General features: G+C 38.0%; 1 protein-coding gene across 1 annotated transcript in view; it reads right to left on the bottom strand.

The window, feature by feature from the left end:
* Nucleotides 1–1063: 1063 nt before the first annotated feature.
* Nucleotides 1064–24107, bottom strand: part of RALA (RAS like proto-oncogene A) — a 28751-nt gene continuing 5707 nt past the window's right edge. The window contains exons 2-5 of the mRNA XM_055806163.1: nt 10412–10566; nt 9433–9641; nt 5698–5872; nt 1064–3021 (exon numbers count right to left, since the gene is read on the bottom strand). Coding sequence (XP_055662138.1) covers nt 2899–3021; nt 5698–5872; nt 9433–9641; nt 10412–10525 — 621 coding nt within the window. The 5' untranslated portion in view covers nt 10526–10566 and the 3' untranslated portion in view covers nt 1064–2898. The remainder of the gene's footprint in view (nt 3022–5697; nt 5873–9432; nt 9642–10411; nt 10567–24107) is intronic.

The raw sequence follows: 24107 nt of genomic DNA, 5'->3' as shown, positions 1-24107 counted from the left end.
GGCCAGGGGGGTCATTCTGCACACTGCTCTGATGGTAACAAGGTCTCTACATGGAAAAGCACTTCCTGCACACCATGATCTGTTGCAGAATAATAAAGAAAACTTCTGGACACTACTCCTGTTAATCTATTGTACACTCATCAGGAGGCTACCAAAACTATCAAATAGATCCCAGATTTCTTAGCTAGCATTTTCAAAAGTCAATTGAGCTTTTAAAGCTATGAAAAGCTACAGAAAACATGGAGTTAGTGTAAGGGTTCAACATTAGTTTCATACATAATGGAAGACAATTTTGTAGCTTGTTACAAATTGAGTAATCTCTCCCTGGTTGGTGGTTTTAATAGGCAATGCATTTCACAAAAGGTAGCAACAGTACTGCCAGTGTCGAGCTAACCTGGAGAGAAATACCATGGAAGGCTTTGATCCCTTCGAACCTGCCAATGTAAAAAAGTATCTCAAACTTCTTGGAGGAGAAACAGGGGAAGAAAAGCACTCTCAGGCACAGAAGCACACTGATCAGGTGGGCCTAGGACTTTCAGACACAGGAGCAGGCTAAACCAAACACTCCTCTGATGTAAATGTGTCTATGTGGATGACTCAAGCTGTACTCAGATTCTGTATACGCAGTTCAAGCTATATTCCCTGCAGGCTGAGGAGCACCCGTGTTCCCCGTGTGCTAAAATAAAATTACTTAAAATGCATTTTGATTTTGTTATTAAAATCTACATCAGTTGGTTGGTTTTGTTTGCCTTTTTTTTTAAAAAAAAATGATCTCACTTTCTATTCTTATGGAAAAATACTTCAGGAACAAGCTTACCTCTGCCTGTTTTCTGGTATTCTTTGTTATAGTAATAGGGATAAATTAGCTTTGCATAAAAAGTAGCACATGCGTAGTCTCAGCTTTTACGAAGTGGCTTTATAATCAGACTAATTAGGGTTAATCTAAACTTTTGTTCACATACATGAAGGCAGCTTCTGGAATATTTCAGTTTTAACTGCTTGACAACTATTATCAGCTATAGCAAAGTTTATCAATAATATAGTTATCAACACTGCACAAATATTTAAAAAAAATGGAAGTTTATTCATCTTTCAATGGCTCAAATAGCAAATAAAAGAACAGGGTAAGGCATCAGCCAAGACAAATTTCACGTGTCCACTGGCTTCATAACACCTCAGTTCCCAGTATACAGGTTCCAAAGCAAAGTCACAATGTTAGTGGTTAGACTCCCTGGCTAAATAGACCCAAATAAGTACACAGTAAGATGAAGACCGGCTTATTTGCCATAGTTACGTGAGTAACTTTAATTCTGCACTTGGCAGTCTACTAAATGCACATACAAAATTCTTATTGATAAATATTTAACATGACAAATATAACTTCTAAGACTTGAGTCCCTAAAATGTCTGTTAGCATGAAAGTTAAATATTGGTTACCTAGTTTGCTTGAGCACATTTTAAACTGTCAGTTATAGGCTTACACATGTATAAAAAGTATAACAGTTTGTGGAATTGATCTAGCCTGTCTTACCCCAGAGGAGTCCAAAACCCTCAAACATTCTGGTATATTTTTAGTTAAGATGCAGCATACTAACCATGTGCTAGTATTCTTGCTGTTCTGAAGCAACTGAGGCAGTATGTTTTGTTTGAGGATTTTGGATGCACATGGTAAATGTTTCTGTATTGCAAAGCATATTTGATTGTTTAATATCAACATTAACTAGAAAAAGTAGCTACAATGTTCCCCATTTGAAAATCAACATAAACTAAACAGTACAAAACCTGCGAATAGCATCAGCATAACGCACCATGTTCCCACAGCTGAGTATTAGGAACACAGAAGAAATTAACTGATGACACAAGAATTTCCCAGACAACATCTTAACTCAAAACACATTTGTGCTACTGAATTAGCTCCACTCTACCCAACTCCAGGGAGTTAAAACCCAAGGAACATCTAGACAGAAATCTACTCACAAAAGGAAAGTTTCAAGGTATCAGCACGTTAAGTTTTAAACAACCATTCCAGGCTTAGATGTGCCATAGGCTTATGACTTCAGTCTTATGTGTATTCTGACCTTTTAGTTTTAAGATACCCTATTATTTACCCAGTTACAGATGACAGAATATGCTCTGTATTATTCACAATACCAGAGTATGGCACACATTTAAAGAACAGACAGTGCTAGCAGACAGCTAGTTAGCGAAATCATTCATGTCACTGCGCCCCACAGAGAGGGCAGTCTCACACAGCTGCGCTGGGACAGTCTCCATGCAACAAAGTTGAAAACACACCCTTGATTAAGCAACCTGCTATGTTTAGGTTTTAAAATTAAGGCATATTCAAATGTTTCAATGTAAAAGATTACATCACTCTTCTAGGTTAATCAGGTAATGCAGAACCACATATAATTTTCCCCAACATAACTGTTCGCATATACATTATTCTTTTCTAATTTGCATAACTCCATGGCAAAACAACTGCATACCACTTTGTTAGGTATCATGTTCACAACTGTAATTTTCAAGGCAACAAAAAGACAGGATGAATTGACAACTACCAGTGATAAAAAAGTATGCTTTACAAGAACCCACAAAGTAATACTTCCCCCTCTGTTCACTATTAAAGAAAAGACTGCCTATGAAACACTACATTCAGAAGTAAAGTGAGAAGGTAGGCAATTATGAAATGGACTGAACTTTGCTTCTCTCGAAGCCACATAATTTTTTTTTTCAGTGAATTTGACTTTCAGTGCAGCTCCAATTCATGCTTTTAGTGGTACATTAAGATTTCCAACACGTTAGAGTAATTTCAGTCACTTGAGCCTTCGATGGCATGCTTATAAATTATGGGTTTTATTAGTATGGTCAGGGTAGGAAAGGAATTCAGGGTTTTGATTATAAAATGCAACATCTTTCTCTGATCCTCTTGGCTAGGCTTTTTCTTTTCTTCTTCCCATTCTTTTCTTTGCTGTCCTCCATTTTTCTGGCTCTAATTTCTCTCATTAAATCGAAAAACACCTAAAAAAAGACATAAGAACATAAATGCAAAAACAGACACAGACTTATGAGTCAATTTAAGTGATCACTGATGATATTCTAAACAACTGAAATGGATAAAGTCAATCACATGCACCCAGTTTGACCAAATATCTATCCAACAAATCTTTCACTGGCTTTGAAGGCCAAGTTGATAGGATGCAATCCTGCTTCTTTCATGGCACCATAATGTTCCCCTGTCTTCTGACACTTGCTTATGAATCCTGTCAGACAATTTTTCAGAAGGACTGAAACAAGTCTCATCACCAGCCAAATTTTTTTAAGTATTATCTACACCTTGCTGAGAAGACTCAAGCAAATCAGTTTACGTTTCGAGTATTTTCAGTGATGAGCTTAAAGGCTAGAAGAGCAGGACATCCAATTCTAGAAACATATTACTGGAACAGTAGCATACACTGAACATTTCATGGTCAGTATGTCCCGTGATGCAAGCCTAAACACTAGGAAAAAAATAAAAATCAGCATTTTCTTTAAAGCAAAGTTACCAATCATACAACTACATAAATGATTTTTTTAGACGAGGTAACCTCAACTGCCATATTACAATCTCAAAGTACACATGAGCTTCATTTTCATCAAGTGGTTTAGTAGGAAACAAAAATGACAAAGCTGGAGATACACCAATGACTTTAAGAGAGATCCTACTGTCAGTTAAGGCTGTATGATTGGATTGTTTAAAGCTACTTTATTAATTTGAAAAGCAGATCCTGACTTTCAGGAGGCCACAGCAAATAATCATTTCATCTTTATAATTTCATTGTAGGAAATCAGCTGACCAATTAAGACTTTTCTCTCTCGGGAGATGTTCTCTAGAACTGGCAGGGCACTTGATCCCTTTCTGTGAAACATGGACTGTGCAGGAGCTGAAAAGCTCCTCTACAGAGCTCAGTATTTTTTTATTTGCAATGACACTAATCCCATATTGACTGCAGCAAAAGCAGCCACCTTCATTACACAGGATCTGAAGAAAATCAATGTAACTCAGCATTTCCCTTAAGAAATAAGATCGTGTTTGTATTTCTAAACTTGCACTAAGTTGCTTACTTGTACATAAAACTGTGCTAATGCTAAGATGCAACTGTCAGCTTGCTTAAGGACTGATCCTGTACTACAGAATTTAGCTGTCCAGGGTACATCACCTTCTGAGAAGATGCTTAGTGAGTCACCTTTACGGAAGTGAGTGGCAACTGGTTGTCTTCCTCAACTGAGTAAACCCCACTATTCTGGAATTCAGAGAAGCCAGATTTCTTATGCAATAGTAACTTAAGTTTGCATAACAAACCCCATAACTTCAGATGCTCCAACTAAGAAAACCTAGTATTTACTAGTGTCAACAAAGCCTCACTTATGTCCTGTCAAACCTTAATTCTATGATACATGCCAGTCTGGATCCTTAATGTCACCAGCTCCAAAAAGAAACTCTGTAGTAGCCTACCATGCGTGTGCAAAGCCTATTGATTAGAGAACTATTTAAAAAATAATAATAATAATATATATATATACACACACACACAGACACACACACACAATTTTTTCCCAGCTGCTAAATGATAGTGAAGTAGCTTTTGAAGGGCTGGGAATTTCTACATGACTGTAGTAGATGGATCTTAACTGCAGTCACACACTAAAACTAAAAGGTGTACTAGTTTTTATAATAAAAAACACAAGTAAAAATCAGAGCTGTATTCAGCAATGAGACTGAGTTCTGCTGCATTTAATTGACTTAATTTTCCCCTACAGAATAGCAAGAAGTTCTTACTGTAGTACTGAACAATCAATTTCTTCAGGTAGACAGCTGACAGGAGACAACAGGTTACTACAGGACAGAACTCACATTACAGCTGTCATGCTGCAATTGACAGCTCAAACACAAGGATTTACATAACAATTTTGTGATCAAGTCTGTCAATAGCTTTGAAAGGTAAGGTTGACACATTGAGTTAAACTACTTATTTCTTTTGCCACACAGTTGTTACTCTTGCAGTCTACAAGGCTGAGAGTTTTGTATTCCAAGAACTCCTGCCTTTTAGAATTACAGCTGAAATACTTATAACTAATCAATGATTTATCTTGAGACAAAGATTCTTCATCTCTTATCTCAAGACCTTCTGAACCAGGTTTTACCCCTAAAAACTCATGAGGCTGTTCAAAGCTTAAAAGGGTTCATCCATTCTTCATTGAAGCAACATAACAGCCAGGCACCTGGTTGAATGAGGGTAGAGGGGGCTCCAGTCCCTCCCTTACCTGGCTTTTGTAAGCTGTTTTATTCTGGCTGAGGATCAGACAGCATTTCTTACTGTTCAGAAGCAGACTGACTTCTAGTTAATAGAAAACACAGTAAGAAGTCTAGGCCAAAATATCTGTCTCAAGAAATTTTTAATTAAAGTCTTGTATAATGTCTCGTATGATGACTCCTTGCAGTTTAGGATGGGATACTCTTGTTACACCTAACGTTTTCACTGTTCTACATGAAGTCACCTAGTCATGCACCCCCCATAAGCTAAAGGGAGAAAAGCATTTGATTCAAATTTCACATAAACAGTTGCTAAAATAATGAACATTTAGAGTAAAACCCACAGAGAAGAGGTATAAAGTAAAAACTGATGGAGAGATTCTTTGTATAGAGGCCATTATTACCTTGTCAACATTAGCTCGTGTTTTTGCAGAAGTTTCCACATAGTTAACATTCCACTGATCAGCTCTGTTTTTTGCTTCCTCTACAGAAACTTGTCTTTTGTCTTCCAAATCTGATTTGTTACCAACTAGCAAAAAAGGAACATTCTCATCTTCTTTTACTCTTAAGATCTGTTCCCTGGAGAAAAAGAGGGAAAAAAAAATATAGGAAAAAGAAAACTAAGCTTTGCATGGAGTACTATTCTTAGAACACAAAAAGAAGAACTTGGACTAAATACTTTTCCAATTTACAGTGAAAACCCACTTATTCCTTTTATGAAGCTTACATAACAGTAAAAATCTTAAACCATTCTGTATAACATCACAAGGAGAAGACAGACAACTAGTCCTCCAGCAAGGAAGTAGGTGAGTCAGTAAGAAACTAAGAGTAAACCAGGATTCGTTTAGATAGGCATTTATATAAACAAGTAATTCCTTTTAAGAAAAATGTTACTTGAGAGCATTTACCGTTGTCTTTATATTACTACTCGTGATTGCCATTTTTAAGCTACCCAAACTTCAGTTCTACACTTAATTTCTTCTTAATAAAATGCATGTGCCATCTTTAAAACTGATAAAATGGTCTACAGCATACCAAGAGAACATCTCTTTCTTCCAGAAATCTTTCTCAAGTCTATTACACTCAGTCTCTGCAGAGATCTTCATTCAGTTGTAAGCCAGTGTACAGATACGAGTTGTACATGCACCAGATTTTTAAGGACAGACCCTTCTACTGTTTGAACTGCTAGGATGAAGGGTTTGAAGTGGTAAATAAAACTCAGTAGTACAAATGGTTGGGTACATAAGTCTTCAACAGTTTAAGTAAAGTTTTGTTGTCATTTGAAATGCATTAGAAGTACCAGGAAGAACAGTTTTCTCAGAACAGGGATATTCTCTATTTTGCCTCAGAAATGAGAATAAAGTTAGTAGTGAAATGTTCCCCTTTATTGCAGAGCAATTTCTGAAAGATCAACAAAAAGCACAGAGAAACAAATTCCTTTTGCTGGCTGAGGTGAAACCTATTGCCAGATTTAAAGCTGAATGGAGAGAAGCTGAAGAGAGTCAATCACTTGATATTCTAAAGGGCCTTGATTGTGTATGGCAGGATCCATAAAAAGCCCTGAATAGCATTCAGTCTTATGGAGGAAGCCTACTCACAGGGCTGAGAACTGCAGATAGCCCATAATTATTTTTTTTCCAACAACAAATACTTATTTGAGACAGCTGGTATTACCACATTCATATCTGAGGTGTAATTAAAGCAACATTCCTTCTCTCCCCCACAAATATCAGTGCAAATGTTTTAACAGGGTCTGCAGCTATCCACAAGTAGTTTGAATGTGGTTTAGGAAGAAAACTCTTGTGCATCACTGCTATATCTGTGTAAATAAGACTTCTGTTAAAAACTAGTAGTTTTCAACAGCAATTGTTCAGGCAATGCCAAACAATTTCACCATGTAAAGAGTTAATCAACAGCAATCCAGACAATAATATTCTACTTTGAGCCCTCTCTGAAGACTGATACCTTCTAAACAAGAAGTAGTTAATGATTTAACAGCTTGAAATCTAGAACTTAAAATAAAAAAAATAAATCATTAGAGCCAGACCAATTCTACTCAAAGCACATTTTTTCAATTTGCCTTTAAAAATATTTAAAAAGTTTAATTGTTGCAGGTCTGCTTTCTCTTGGGCAAAAAAAAATAAACGATTTGGAACAATGGCATTTCAGAGCACACCTGAACCCCACCGAAAACATTGCATAGCACTTAACAGCACTCCTGTTGGAGTTCTGCCATTCCTGATGGACAAAATTCCATGGAAACAAACATCTAAATTATTCTTGTCACTTTCTTTCATATCTGTCTCTTAATTAGTATTCCCTCAGGCTGCTTAAGGATGCCAGAAGGTATTTTAACTGTACCCTCAAGGGATGCAGGTTACTTTTACACAGAGAAGGATGCAATTTTTTTTGTTACATTTTAGCATTTAGGCTTCTACAGTTTCAAAGGCAACCTGAAAGGCACTTTCAGACTCAAGACTGGGGAGAGTTCTAATCTCTTCATTGAAGGGATTTTTTTCTTTCATTTTTGCTGTATTAGCATGTATACTGTCAACACACCTTTGCTGGAAAAGCAGGATTTTTTCTAGAGCCATAGAAGATCATGTACTTTGAAGCATAAACAGGATTTTAAATCATTTGAATAGGTCATTTTGCACTGTAGAGGAGCTCAACTATACCAAATAGTCCTCCACGACTGACAGTACCTGGCATAAGCCAGCAAACCAATCAAGGCTCTCAAAATATATACACACACACACAGAGACACAAATAAAAAAAGCCAAACACCAGAAAAGGAAAAACTCACTTTCTCCCAGCTCCATACCTCTTCCTTCTCCCTTAGATTAAACACGTTGTTACTTAGTGCTAATTAAGTTGAACTGTAACAGTATCTCTGAGAAACCTTAGTTCAGTGGGATGCAGCTAATTTCTTTTTATAGTTGTTTCCTTACTTTTCTCTCAAAGGTTATCTCCTCTCTTGCTTTGATAAGCTTTGAAAAGATTCCCTGGTCTCTTCTGTCCTTTCTTTAATATACTGATGAGTGATTTAAATAGGCTTTCTCTCTCAAGCAAAATTAAACACCTGTAATATACTGCTGCCTGTTTAATAGTATCTTACTATTAGAAGGGTGTTAATATGCTGCGTGCTTGAAAAGCATCTTAACCCCCCTGTCCTGTGAAGCCTTTATTACACCAGAAAGATCCAATTCCAAATTTTGTTATTAACCACATTGCTCTCTATTAAGTAAAATACTGACTTTGATGGGAAGGGTGAATTCTATGCAGAACTTTGGTCTTGTAAGTTCAAAAATTTACATCAGTATCTTTTACATAGAAAAAATCCATCCAAGCAAAACTGACGGGACAGATTTACAGCAGGCCTTTACACAACATGCATAGCTACTACAGACTATTCAAAGGTACTTCTCATCGCTGCTAATAAAATCACCTTTAAGAGGTAGAAAGATTTGTGTTGATGCTATGCATTTCACTCTCCCAAAATCCAACATGCATAGTTTATATCGTCTAAGACTCTGCAGACAGACATCACCAAATGTGGTTCTGCTGCACAGTTTTCAACTGGAACTCAGTCACGTCATCTTTATAACTATGAATTATTCTAGTATAAAGCAGCTGGACATGCTACAGTTGCCCTTTTGTTCCAGATGGCGTTTCACAGGTTAAGTGAAACACAACAAAATCCTCTATGTGAAGCAAGAGCTGAAATAGGCAATTCTGGGGAGTATGTGGTATTGTACATACATTACATGCAACCATACAATCTAAGAGTGATTTTTCTCACATCCATTAGTGTGGATAGCAGCACGCCTACTCACAAATACTGCTCCTTCGCATAAGCGCCAAGCAACACTATTTACAAAGGGCAGAAGTCTTCTGAATATTGCTATGTATTTGCTCTGTGGCAATAGCCTTTTTGGTATGCAGAAACACCGCAGCAAAGATATCTGAAGTGGTACAGAAAGCAAAAGCATGGCTAGGCATCTGTTCAAAGCATTACGTGACTACAATAAGAGCTGCCATCCAGTCTGGACTATTACAAGGATATTACAAAACAAACAAATCAAAAACCAGTTGTAATTATCTCACTGTAATTAGAATTATCTTGCCTTGTAACCTACCTGAAGTCTGCAGTCGCTGCAAAGGATTCCAGCTCTGTAATAGAGAAGACACAAAGAAATCCTTCTCCACTTCGGAAGTAGTTGTCTCTGATTGCAGCATAGTCCTCCTGTCCTGCTGTGTCCAATATATCAATTTGAACTTCTTCCCCATCCAGAACCACCTTTTTCCTGTAGCTGTCTGCTTTGGTGGGCTCATAATCTTCGACAAACTAGAATAAAGAACTTCATGATATAAAATCATACCTGTACATGACAAATGCTTACATTTGCATATAAGGATATAACAAACATACGGTTACAGGAACTAAGTAAGCATATGTATTTATGCTATGTGAAGTACTCAGATTACTCATAGTTAAAACAGGCTCTTCATCAGCCCAGTTTGTAGGTTTTTGCTTTCTTTAGCAGTTATATGGAAATTTTAGATGTAACTGCAAAACAGCAATGTCCGTGCACTACCCAAGCCTCTGCTTCTGGTCACGCACAACACCTGGCTGTGTCTCTATTACGTTATCAGGCAGTCCTGGAGCTTCTGCCTTTTAATTAAAAATAATCACTGACATTGGAAAAAAGCAAGGAAACAAGAAACAGATTTTCTTTCCTCTCTTCAACAGCAGCATAAAAAAACATTGAAAAAATTGGTCATCATTTCAGGCATCATGCAACTCGCCTAAGCAAAGAAGCTTTGAGCTATAATACCTAAATAAATTCTAACAGGTCTAGTGAACAATGACAAAGTATGCTGATGACAGAGCATCTAATTGCTTAGTAGTCTGAAAAGTGCCAAATTATACCTTCACAGGTATCTCTAGAGGGCAAATCACTAATCTCAAAAAATATTTTTCTCCGATTTAATTGCTGACTTTCATACCACATCATATACATATAGACCCTTTCAGGAAGTAATGGTACTAATGAATACTTAAATAACACTACATAGCAGACATCTCCCGAGATAATTTCTAGTGCGGATTCTTACCTCATCATACATAAACTGTAGTGTTAAAGCAGATTTTCCTACACCACCACTTCCCACCATGATAACTTTGTGTAAAGCCAATGAATTCTGTCCTTTAGGCTTATTTGCTGCCATCTTTGGATTGCAGAAAATTCACAGGTATAAAACGAAAAAATCTGAAAGAAAAATATTGCTTCATTAGTTTTCTTTTCCTTCTCTCACATGCAGTGTTTAAAGTAGATTTGATTTAAATCCCTATGTATCTAAGGACTATTTCAGTTCTGCTATGTTCAGTGAAAGCTATCTGCTTTTTCACTGGAAGCTATTCCACAAATTATACTGAGCTCATCTTTTTTGTAGCATGAGCAAAGACACCCTTCACCATTTGGAAAGGGCACAGCATCCAAGAGCAATTAAGGGAAAATATTTACATTTTATTATGTAGTGGCGTTTTTTTAGAGACACAGCATTTGTCAAGGATTCTTGTTAGTTTACTAAGAATTGAAAAAGGAAGCCACAGTGAGTCAACACCATACAAGAACACATGAGATATGCTAGCTGCAGGGGAAAGAAAACAGACATTTGAAGGAATTTCCAGCTTAAACAGCAAGTGCTAAGAGACAGCAGCAGCAGCAACGATTAGCTAGTGTACTTTTTCAGAGAAAAGCAAATGTGTCTCCTAAAATCTAAGAATAACCAGTTTCAATAAGTCAATCGGGAACTGAAAGAATAACCTAGATTACACAGAGCAGAAAGATTCAATGTGCCTTCCTACGTGACAAATGCAGTTATTCCATATATTTGGAATAGTCATCTCAGTCCCACAAATGCTTGCTCAAACACAGATCTCTGCACCTCACCAATACCAAAAGGTTCTATGACAGTTAATTCACATACAGTCTAATACGCATGTCCACATGTATGAAAAGTAACAATCGCATCAATTTTTTTTTTAAATCATGCTGCACTTTTACCAGATCTCCAACTGCTATCTTCCCACACCCTTGTTTCACTCCCTACCTATCCCTACAGTAAAATAATGTATTTGCATTATATGAAGATAGCATATTTTGTCTGCTTGCACAGTTCTTAAGACATGGGAAAAGTCCCTGTGCAGCCACAGAATGTACCCTCCTCCAGAGACTTAAGTTCAAAACAAGGTCTGATGTCCAAAAATCACAGTGACATCTACATTACAGTAGATATAAATACAAGAGACATCTGTAGTAGCAACTTAGAACCAAATATAACTTAGATTTTGTTAATTTGAAAGGTCAAAGAGCATATTCACATGGCAACAGTTTAGTTATACACAGAACTATCAGATAATACAACGTAATAGCAAGACACCATTACCCCATTACCTTTACCCTTCATAACCATTTGACAATATCACACTAAAATTACATCCTCTTGCATAATGAATCAGCCTTGTGTGCAGCTTAATCAGAACGTGAAGCATGACAGTTTTCTTAAAACTTACATCAAATCCCTAGTTGAGGACACACACTAAGGTTTTGTTAGCAGTGAGGCAGTTAAGTGTAGAAGCATGCTGCCTAAAGCTTCATTAGAGATTAAGCCAATCCTTCCCGGAATTAAAATATTAAAAAGGTGTACTGGGATCTAGTTTTCTTCAGAATAGCTTGTAGAGTGCCACGTTTTGGATTTGTGATGAACACAGTGATAACGCAGATGTTTTAGCTATTACTGACAGTGCTTACACAGTGTCAGCGCCCTTGCTGGTTCTCACGCTGCCCTGCCAGCAAGCAGGCTGGGGGTGGGCAAGCAATTGGGAGGGACACTGCTAGGACAGCTGACCAAAGCGATACCCCATACCATAGCTTCACAATAAAAGCTGGCAGGGAAGTTTGCAAGGGCTACCATCACTCAGGGACTGGCTGGGCACTGGTCAACTAGTGGCAAGCAATTCCCTTTCCCCCCCCACCTCCATTGTTTTTTGTTTTATTTTTAAGCTTATTAAATTGTCATTACCTCAATCCACGAACTACCTCGTGGCAAAAGCCTTTCTGATTCTCTTGCCATCCCACTGGCAGGGGGGGGAAACGAGCATGCAGCTGTGTGGTGCTTAGTGGCCTACCAAGGCTAACCACAACTGATGTGAAAAGCTCTCTGAATTACATCGGTACCACTGCCCATTCTGCTCTCAAAGAATTCTGAAAAAGCAACTGAAAATTAAGTTGCTTAAATGGTTTTCCCCAGAAATAAGTGAAATTAAGCATGAGTAAGCCGCTGTACTAACTATAGAGATATATCAGAGAAATACAACTAAATCTATGTTACAAGTTCTTTTAAAAAGGAGATGGTTGAAAACAAAAACACATTTTCGTTTTGGCCATTGTGGCTTTAAAAGAACCATTGCTTTCTTTTTACTCAAGAGGGAGTATGAGAACATGAAAAAGCTCCAAGCCATGTGTACATTTTTAACCTACTAGATTGCATTTTGAGCATGCTGTTTTGTCTTTGCACTTTTCTCTTAAAAGGAAAAACATCCTGAAAGTCATGCTTACTTGTTTTTAGTATGTATTTCAGACAAGTAATATAAATGAAATTGCTCTGAATTCCAGTCATCAACTCACAACAGCTTAGTTTGCCAAGTTTAGATTACAACACATACTCTCAGAAGTATTAGTATACCTGGATACAGCCTATACTAACTTTACTAAGTAATGAAACAAGACTATTCTTCTATAAGCACTTCAGTGCTGGGACAAGTCCAAATGTATTCAGCAGGACCTCTGACAGGTAAGTTTGTGCAAAATCAATACTACAGTCTGAAAAAAATTCAAATACACAATCATAGTGTTTCACTGTAATATTTGTTGTAAATAAACATATAGCCTTTAAGTAGATTGAGCAATGTGAAAATTCGTATTCCACTAGAAGCTGCAATTCAACAAGTAGTTTCCAGTGTGACAAAAAGAAGCTGCCACTTTCCGTACTTTGTGCAACAGTTGACACACACTTGAGAAGCCAGAACAATGATGTCCAACCAATAAGATCCTTATAAATAATGAAGTTAGTGACAATTCTCCTTCTCACTGAAATTCTTTAACCAGAAAGATTTTATGGCAGCCAGTCATTTTCAGAAGCCTTGACAAGATCCTTTCAAAGAAGCACAAGAGACTAAGTCAAAGAAAGGAACTTGGAATTAAAAGAACATGACCCAACCAGTCAAAGCAGTATCCTAAATCATCAAGTCATCAATAACTGTCAGCGAACAACATTCCAGTAAGATACTGAAGACAGCAAAACTTCACACTACTACAAACTTCAAAATCTTAAAGATAAGCTTGTCATAAATACGCTGCCACATTTTGTAGTGGAAGGAGGCTCGGGGAGGTCAATTGGCTCTGAAGGGCTCCACTACCATAATAAAGATATCATGCTAGCAAAATTCAGGTCTGCTGAATGGTAGACAATGTGAAAAAAGAGAGAAGTAAGGTACAAAGTAAGTAGTCTGGTGCTGTGCAAATGACACTCAATCCAGACAGACTGCTTCAGAGTAAGTGTTCTGCCAAAGAGGAGAAAGACCTTGAAAGCAGTAAGTTTTAAGCTACTGCCACATACTTCTGCCTGTTTCAGTCTGCTTTCAAAAGCAAAGAGGAACAGATTCCAGTTTTAACTGTAAGGCACCTGAGATGAAGTTTCATGCAGAGTAAGTTTTTCTACCCTTAATTTCTGTAGCCTGACTTGTTTTTCTAAGTAGTATTAATTGGGGTCATACCTAGTTTCTAAATTGTCCTACTTCATAATTATGATAAAACTGGCAGAGACTGTAGCAAGAACCCTGTTGTATGAAGCTCTAAAAAGCACACTTTCATATTATGTGTACTGTGTTGGTTTATTTTTTTTTTTTAAATCTTCACAGCAAAACTGTTTGAGGGTCCAAAGATATACACAGGCTTGTCCTGCAGCAGAATCCTACGCCACCCTACAGCAGAGAGAGGTTCACACAGAACTAAGCAGGGTGTTGGTCAGTAGATGTATTACTCATTTATACAGGTCAGCATTTGACCACACCCATTGGTAATCCCCATCGCAGCAATACAGCCGATGACATATGTGAAAGTTTGTTTTTAAAGAGTTCTTGTGTAGTCCAACAAGCTAGAAGGGAAGCAAAAGCTTAACTGACTCAACAACGCACTGCCGTACGTTTACTCAAAGGATGACAGCATTGTGTAACCACCAAGCTATGGATCAGTCCTCACCTCCAGCTGCAGATAAAGTCCCAGGAAACTGCCCTTTTCCAACATGCTTGAGCAGATAAGGGCACAAACAAACGAATCTCAGAGGCTGCTCAGCCAAAGCAAACAGTTCTCAAAGCTCCTACAGCTGCCTATTGCCTGCCTGCAGATAACCACCCCAATTCTGTGTGCTATTTAATGGCAGCCTTCCAGTTAGAGCCAGGACCATTTCTGTAGAGCCAAGTTAGGGAGTGATTAGATTAAATAAGAACTGTAGGAATAGGAATTATAATTCGTTTTAGCATTAGCAATGGCTTCTTAGCCAGCAGTCTAGAAATCTGGTCAAGGGACAGAAGGTAGCCAAATAACTTAGTATCTTCCTGCATGATTAAGATCATGTAAAAACAGGAACTTGTAGCGGGACTTGTAAAATTGTTGCCCATCTTGAGTGACGGGCTTCTACCTGTATCAATACTGACTTCTCCAGAGCTTCACGCATTACATAAAGGTCCTCAGTGCAAGAAATACAATGTTATCTTTAGTGCCCCATGGATTGAAGTACAACATTCACCTCCACCCACCAGAGGAGGCAGCTGGGAAGAGTTCCTGGAACAGGACTTGGACAGTAAGCATCATGTTAATTTCTGCATAAAATCTTGGAGCACAGAGTGGTTATCCAGATTCACAAGGGTAAGAAAGATGATCAGGTGCCAGCACAAAGGAAGGTTTTCATCTCCAGCGGCAATCTTTTCAGGGAAGATATCTCTGCAAATACATGGTAGGGAGGAATGGAAAGAAAAAAAAAAAGCGCAGCAGGAATCCCCGATTGCTCTCTATTAGTCTTAGTCTTCCCATCTACTTCTTCAGTCCAACATATTGACATCTGAAAAAATGCTTATGGGTGGGAAAAAACTATGGTTTTTTTACCCCCTCACTTATCTTGCTCACCTGATCAAATTCAGAAGACTCTTCTTAAGTTGTCCTATTCCTGAGATGTTTTTTTCTTAAAAGAATAACTTGCTCCAAAACAATTAATGCTCTAGAGCACGCTTCCTTACATACGCGTCACTTGTCATCTACATCCCTCCTCAATGCAATACCACCAATGTTCATACAATAAAAGGGAGCAAAAATGTGGCTGGAGTAGCTGCGTACAGCCCAAAGAGAACAACAGACATCCTGCTCAGATTACCCCCTTTCCTTTACGGGGAGTACTGGTAGAGATTTCTCCCTCTAGCCAGCAGCACGTATTGAGGAAATTTACAGGAACGATCACACCCCAGACACCCAAAGCTCTTGTCAAAAATACCCTAAAACTGGCCAATAGGCCAAGAATTAACAAAGAACAGAGCACTCATTTTCTTAGAGAATATGACTAAAAGAGGTCGAGCAGCTACTCAGCCCATTCCAATCCCCTGGAGTCTCTCTCATAAATGCAGTGTCAATGAGAGCAGCCCAGGGAAAGAGAAGCATTACACCGGTCACATCATTACAGGCACAAATTCAGCTGGCATCTTCTGCAGTGCTATACATAAAGCTGAATGCAGGCTTTGTGAAAATGCGGTTGTCCTTAACAGGAGGGCTTTGATTTGCTGTAAGCATTTGTTTGAAGGGGACTAGTTAAACATAGCTTTGTGTTTAAAGATAGTTGGTAGAGTTAGTATAGTAGATTCTAGTTAATAAGTAGAGATAGTTGTGCCTTTCTTCAATTACAAAACAATTTCTTATATTGTTATTTTTATAGCCTTCATAGAACTATGACATCAAAACTGAATTCCAGTTCTTTTGCTTCCTTTCCTTTAAGAGAAGATTACATAAAGTTTTGCAAGACTGTCATATTGACCTCATTACCCGCTCACTTTTATGATAAGGAACTTTCTTCCTGTTTTATATAAGCTGATACAGCACAGCACCCACTTTTACTTTTTTTTTAAAATGAGTTAGAATTTGATCCATTTGGAAAAACAAGAATAACATAATTGAAATTATGTACTACCTGCACAATATAAAGAACTACAGTTAGTATGCTTTGACCAGAAAACTTCCAGAAAGGCAAAATATTTTAATCACTTACTGAACAATTAAAAAAAAAATAGTAATGGAGACTCATTCTTCCAAAATAACTTGGATTTTTTTTTTAATTGAAGAAACTGCATTACTCTGTACTTCACACTTAGTATAATCTATCACCTCCAGAAACATTAGCTGCAACTTTTAAACTCATTCTGAAGTGAAAATTTATGTAATTATTTGACACTAACTCCATCTTCTAAAGTGAATTTGAATATTCTCCAAAGTTTCTTAAGTCTCACAAAGTGATTAACAACTCTGTTGCCTGGTGTGACCTACAAATTACAAGTTCAGCTTTCTGAGAAAAAGCACAGGACAAGGAATTTTATAAAGGGTCAACGTATTTCACGTCCCCAGGGACCATGAATCTTATCCGTTACTAAAAGATTACAGTTTCATCCAGTTACTTCATTGAGTCCAGTAGTTTCAGTTTGGTTAACAGCAGCAAAATGACACTTGAGAATGTATTGTTTGAAAATGATCAGCACAGACTAGCATACTAGATGCGAAATATCTGGAATACACCTCAGGAATTACTCAGATATTCCTGCAACAAAAATGTTCCTGGAAATGGAGGGAGGCAAGCAGAGTCTAACCCTCCCAACAGCTGCTTCCAATTACAATATTCAAACCAGATCAGCAGAAACACCCCATGACCCAGAATTAGATAGAATATGTGAGGACATAGGATGGGTTACATGATGCCAGCTGTTTTAAGAACTGGAGAGAGTAAGGAAGTTTTTTTATATTAGATCAGCATTATTGTAATAAGTGTCACTCCATGCCTCAAGTTTCACTGGTGTTTTTATTACAGTTTAAACACGCTACATCTGTTAAGCTCTGCAGAAAGTAACATCATCATTTTGTTACAGTAGAATAAAAATTACAAATACTAAATAACCACTACAAATTCTAAGTAGCCTAAAGAGGAAACACAACCCAAATATTCAAACCAATCTTAGAAATGGCTAGCCTCATTAGAGAATGAAATAGGCTGCCTGAACCTCAGTCTCAGAACAAATTGGAAGTGCTTTCACAACAAGTCCTTTCCTGCTGAAAAAAATCCTTTCACATCAACTTGTTTAACTGGGAATTAGGATTCACAGCTTGCCATGATTATAACAAGCAGTTAAAGCACATTCCAGGTTGGTAAGAACCCTTCTCTCCAAAGCTTTCTAGTACATACCATAAAGAGGTGCTTGTCTCTCCCACACCCACAAAACAAATTTATTAAGGTGACTACACATCTGCTAAGAAAAGGGTAGAAAACTGACATCAGTTCTATCTCTGAGTAGCAGCAAATCTCCTCAGGCAAAAGACCTACATCTTCCAGCTTCTTGAGACAGGTACTTTCAACTGTAAGCATATCCAGGCACTGAAACTGGAAGAGGCAGCCCTTGAACTCTTCACCAAGTTACTGCAGCCCCATCCATCCTATAAATTACATCATGCTGCTATAAAGAACAGTGGTCTCCACATGCCCGCAGCTCTGTAGTCTTAAGACATCATCACAAGAATTGTCCTCCAACAAGAAGTCACTAAACCACTAGCTAACAGTAAACAAGTTCAGAGTCCTCCAGCAGTCACCCCGAGGCTCCGCAGGGCCTTAGCAACAGTTTCTGGGCATAGCCGCAAACTACGCAGCAGCTTCTGAAGTGAGAAGAGATATCTATTGCATATGTTTTAAGCCATTGTTTCAGCATTTTGTTACCAAAAACGCTCTTTGGCACCATGCAAAACAACTGCTGGGGAGGAACTTCCATGAAAAAAATATTCTTGAAACCCATATGGAACAGCACAAGAAAACCCTGGAAAACTGAACAGCAGAAATAGACTGGAACAAAATGAAGGTCTAAAGATTTTAATCCTTGCAGCATACTGAAAAGAAAATTAAGCAGCTACATCACTGTCCACATAAAGAGCTCACAAAACACACAACACTTGAGTCCAACTGTGTGTGTCTGCAAGGCTGATATAAACTGAACCTGCCACAGTCTGACCGATATTCCCACACCCTTCCTTCCAATAGCACTGCTGTTTGCAACAACTAAGTGGCAAAGCAGCTCAGAAGTTGCTCTAGACAAAAATCAGCCTATACTAGTTTTTGCACAGATGAACTGCCTAAACAAGCTTGCTAGCACAACAGACCGACCAGAAAAGCACATAGCTGAGCATGGGGAAAGCTGAACCGCAGCCTATAAACACTGTGGAAAACCAAGGCAAGTGTTGCAAGGTTCTTCAACCCTAATTTGTTGAAGCACCTGTTGAAGGTTCCTTGCTTTTTGTAAGCTATGTGATAGCTATCATGGGACATTTGGAAGAAGTCTAGATACTTGCAATGGTTTATCAGGACTGATCCAGAGGCGAGTGGGAAAAACAGCAAGCTGAAGCACAGCACCCAGGTTAACAACAGCAAGCTTGTTTTCATAGTTCAATTGACTGAAGTTACTGTGAAACAATTTTGGTAATACACACATTTACATGAGTCTATAATACTGTTTCTGCTTCCTCAAGTTCACTGCATGACTGCTCCCTATCTCAGTCTATTCTAATCACTGAGTGAACAGCTTTCTGAGGTTGACAGTGTTGAAATGTTGCTTTAACATGAAATGTAAGAGCCATGTCTTCTCTTAGATTAAATTTCTAAACGTGGAGGTCTGTAATGTAGAATATTAACAGAAGACATTCATTTTGTATTGATTTAACATTACATACCATGAGGAGAGAATTAACAGTAAAAGCAGTCATGGTAGAAGAATGAACAATTACATCACTAGCCTATCAAAGCCACCCACACATGAGACTTGCATGGATTCAGAAGCAAGACAAACAGGTACTACAGCCAATTTTCTAACATAACCAAAGCTAAGGAGGAATGAAAGGCTGAAACAGAAGAGGGGCACATCTGCAGAAGAGTCTCCCATACCAAATACCCATAATCAAGTCTCCTGACAGAAGTCAGGTTACATTCATGGGAGACACTACGTAAAGCAGCTGCGAGTACCAAATTTTATTCAGCATTTGATATAGAACAAAGACACTTCTCCCCCATTCAGAAAAATATAAGAGGTAAACATAGCCTGCAAGTAATACAGGATCAACAACTTGGGGTCTTAAGTTAGTGCTACTCAACCAAGGACTGAGGGAAGCACTTCAAGGACATGTTTGAGCCAACGTCACCCAAGACATGCTACCTACAGCCATTTTCACCCTGTGTTTCAAGTGCAAGAAAGCACATTTGGAAGCTAACATTTGACTGATAAGTCAGGTGTCACACTCACACTGAGCTGCTGCTTCCAGCTGTTCTGGAAAGCAACAAAAATGGAGTTCCCTCGAAGGCACTAGGGCAGAGCTTGCAGTGTGAGCCTCAGCAGTTCACTTTCAAAGGCAGCTGAAGAACTCTGCATTCAAGAAATTGCTTACAGCATACTCTGTATCACAAACCCAATTTTTTTTTTTTTATCAACCGTACTTCAAATCTCAGCCACATCACTGTGTCCTTTTTGCCTCTGTATACTTAGACTTCAGTACTCACTAAAGAAATGTAAGGATGATTTAAATGCAAGCATTTTTACTTGGCTTGATGATATAAGTTCTGAAGAAGGCTTCCAAAAGACATACTTGGAAAAATACAGGTGTACCAGAATATGTGCATCCACAAATCAGATTTTCCTCTAACACAATCTCATTAATCGTTAGCAACCCTTCAGTTAGAGGTTCAGAATGTCAGATATGTGTTTTCTAGAAAAAGCAAATATCCATATGGTCATTTTTACAGCCAGAAAGAATGACTTAAGATCCACACTCACTAAATCCAAAACTCCACCCAAAGAGTTTCAGGGAAGTTAACTTGTAACAGAAATCTAGAAACAAATGGTATCTGTAAAGAAAAAACAAGCATCCACTGGCCTTACGGAAGGCTGTGCTCAACACCTGCAAAATCCTTAGAAGGGATGCCATCTGCATCCTTTCTATAGGTCAGGTTTACTGGCTGGTAGAAGCAGCCTCATTGTGTTGCAGGCATCTCGCTTCACAGTGAGACAAGTTCAGATGCGGATAGCTCAGGGAGTTTATCCTGCTCAAAACAACTTATTTTGCCTCATTAGCCAGTCATATAGTATTATGGTGAAAACTCACACGAACACCCTTAAATTCTTTCAAGGTATTAGCACAGACAGAATGAACACAGAAGCCTTGTTTAAATAATGCTCCCATTAAATTCTTAACATAGAAAAGTTTAAGCTGTCAAATAAAATGTTTTTGAGGCAGGCAATGCCTTCTGTGCAGTCAGTGCCTAGCTGGATGAAGTTTCAATAAAAGCAGAGTAGGAATACCAAAATACTATCCTTCACATTCTATTAATTGGCTTCTGGCAAAGGAGGATGCAGGGAACAATTGCTCCAGCGAATCCAAGACCATTTATATCAAAGGCCATAGCACAAATGGTGCAAACACACAGGACCAAACACAGGTCATTAGCAAGAGACACCAAGAAGCAGGTACCACTGATTTCTCTGTCTCCTCTTCACAAATACAGGCAAGTGTTCTCACTCCCCACAGGCAGACTGCATCAATACACCACCCAAATGGAACCTAATGAAATAGGAGCATGTTGGGATTTTGCATTTCAAAAAATTCCTTTTATTCCTCTAAGGAATCATCCAGCTGTAACAAATAAATTTCATTAGTGAAATCTGACTTGGCATGGTAAGCTACTTCATTCATTTTATGACTTTGCCATCTGTTTTACCACCCAATTACAAATGTGTAAGTATTCTTTTGCAGTATTATTGCAAGAGTGTTACTTTTGTAGCCATATTTTGTTCCAGTAACTTTTCCTCCTGTTTACATTCTATGCAGGCAAACTGCTCCTCCTAAAATCCTAATTTTTTTTTGTCTTTTATTCAGAGGAAGAGATTTCATATCCATGACTTGCTGAACGAGACTAGTTTGCAAATACACAGAAAACTGTAATTAACCTTTTGAGTAGGTGATTCAAGGATACAAGCGGTTATAAGCCTGATGCTGGATGGTAATACATCATTTGTGAAGTTGAAAAACTGTTTAGTCTGATCCCTCCCCTTTTCTATATGTTATTTGTTCTAAAACTATTAGATCTATAATTTGAAAAATTGGTAGAGTCGATCTAGTAGACCCAAAAGACCCAATCAGGCAATTAATAGTCTTGTGGGTCAATGTATGCCTGCCAATCATGTGATACAACGGTAGAGATTCACAGCTATTTCAGGTATTACGGGCATAAAATATGCAGTGGCTAGAAACGGATGGCATTCAGTTCGTGGACTTAGTACGGAACTACTAATATTCAGGTCAATTTATCAATTTCCATATCAAGTGCCAGTGCACAGTGATTTTGATCTTGCCTTTCTCAAAATACTGACCAGACTTTTCTTGCAGTATCACAGAAGATACTTCCAAGTTATGTATTCTCAAATTGTGAAGTAGCAAAAACTGTTTTTTGATCCTAAAGCTAAAGGCATTCCAGCAGTGGTCACAGACCAAATCTGGTTTATTTTAAAGGTCTGTCTCCCCAGGGAAGAACTACTATAAGAGTCTGTGGTGAAATCTGGTATCTTTATCAACATTTAATTGATTTAATTCTACACATGTTGCAGCTACCAAGTGTGAGCTGTATTCCTTTCTGTACATGCGAACTTTTAAATTCCAGTGAGAAGTATGTAATCTAATACCTTTTCAACATTGCATGGCGTAACATAGGATTTCCTCTGGCCTACAAAACCTTCACTACTGCTGACTTATCAAAACATGTTATTTCCAGCTGGCCACTTGTGTGCTTTTAATTCAGCTACAGTACTTCTAATAGCATCACTTCTCCACAGAGTCAGAAGGTAATTTTACAGCTTTTTTCCCTTGAGCAGTTCATTTCTTTTACCTTAATACATACAGTCCGAGTCCTGCATGAAGTCTGAAAAAGTTAGCGCTGTTAAAACCCATTCCTGTTGTTCACAGATAATGGTCAACATGAAAGACCTTAATCTGTTGAGGAAAAGAAATTATGTTCCTGAAAAACTCTCCTTCAAGCTACTGACAATCAAAGAATAACTACACCACCCTGATTGGGTTAGTTATGACCATTTCAGTGTTGTGTCATACTGTATTTCACTGTTCATATTTAAAAAAAAAAATCCTGGTATTTGGTTATAAGACTGTTTCTGCTGCAGTTTCTCCTCACAGAATTATTTTTTCCCCCATATCTGTAAAAAAAAATAATTACCTCCTAAAGCTGTGCTGAAACCTATTAGAAAGATTAGAATATAAAACTTCGCTCCTCAAGCAGTGGATGGTTTTCTTCAATTTTACCAAACTATATTTAAGATCACTAGAACTCATTTGTTTTTCTAATGCTCTTCAAAATACTCCAGCCTGAAGAAACTCAAACTATGCATGTTATACACGTGGTCTCAGTTCTAGCTCTACCTCTTGCAGAGAAGAACGCCTTTCTTAGCTATTTCATACTTCTATCCGTTTTGACTGCAAGAACTATAAAGTTCAACCTTTGAGAGACAGAAAACACAACAGATGATGGCTAACCTTCATTTAATTTTAAGAAGGTGTTCTATTAGAAAAGTTCAACATATGCCAAACCAAGTTACCCAAAAAGATCAACTTCCCCAAGAAGATCCAATGAAAATCTTTAAAGAGACAGGACAGCAGATTTCTCAAAATAAAAATCAGGACCTTCTAAGGTTCCAAACCCAAACATTTCATATCTCACTCTTTGGTTCTTGGGCAAAGAGGAGCCGAGATATTCTAGCATTTTGGCAGGCAGCTGCACTATAAAACCTTTCTTTTAAGCATAATTGTAACTGTAAACCCATCACTGAAACTAATGACTACATGCTCAAAGTTAGTGATTGATAGGGAGCCAGCTGCATGGGAGTACACATACAGACTTCCCTAAAATATTCTGTGGATCAGCTACTGGCCTCTTGAAGAACACCATCAATCTACAACTTATAACCTCCCCAGCTCCGAACACAAGATATACCGGCTGGCAGTGCCTCCAACAGGATTCCTTAACAAAAGCATAGAGACATTAAAGATGTGCAATATATATTGGTTAAAAGTATTTTCTCCTCACAGCAGTAGCAGAAGGGTAAAAAGTTAAGATCATGACTTAAAATCCAAGTTATTATCAAAAAAACATGCAAGAAAGAGGCCTGAGACATAGCTTGGATTAAGGTTTAGAGTTTAACTCCGAAGTCCAAAAGGCAGCAACAGGTCCTGCTTAACTGTTGTTACACAACTACACCTGAGACAAGTTCTTCCCAGAAAGAACACTGCACCCAGAAAAACCACTTGGTGAACTTCACTCTTTTTAATATTTCTGAAACAAATGCACCTGTACTTTTTTTAACTACTCTAAAACCAGTCCTTTGTGTTACACTATACACTAAAAC

The sequence above is a fragment of the Falco peregrinus genome, chromosome 5 (assembly GCF_023634155.1).
Source record: "Falco peregrinus isolate bFalPer1 chromosome 5, bFalPer1.pri, whole genome shotgun sequence".
In the NCBI taxonomy this organism is placed as follows: domain Eukaryota; kingdom Metazoa; phylum Chordata; class Aves; order Falconiformes; family Falconidae; genus Falco; species Falco peregrinus.
This window is presented reverse-complemented; position numbering and strand designations above follow the sequence as displayed.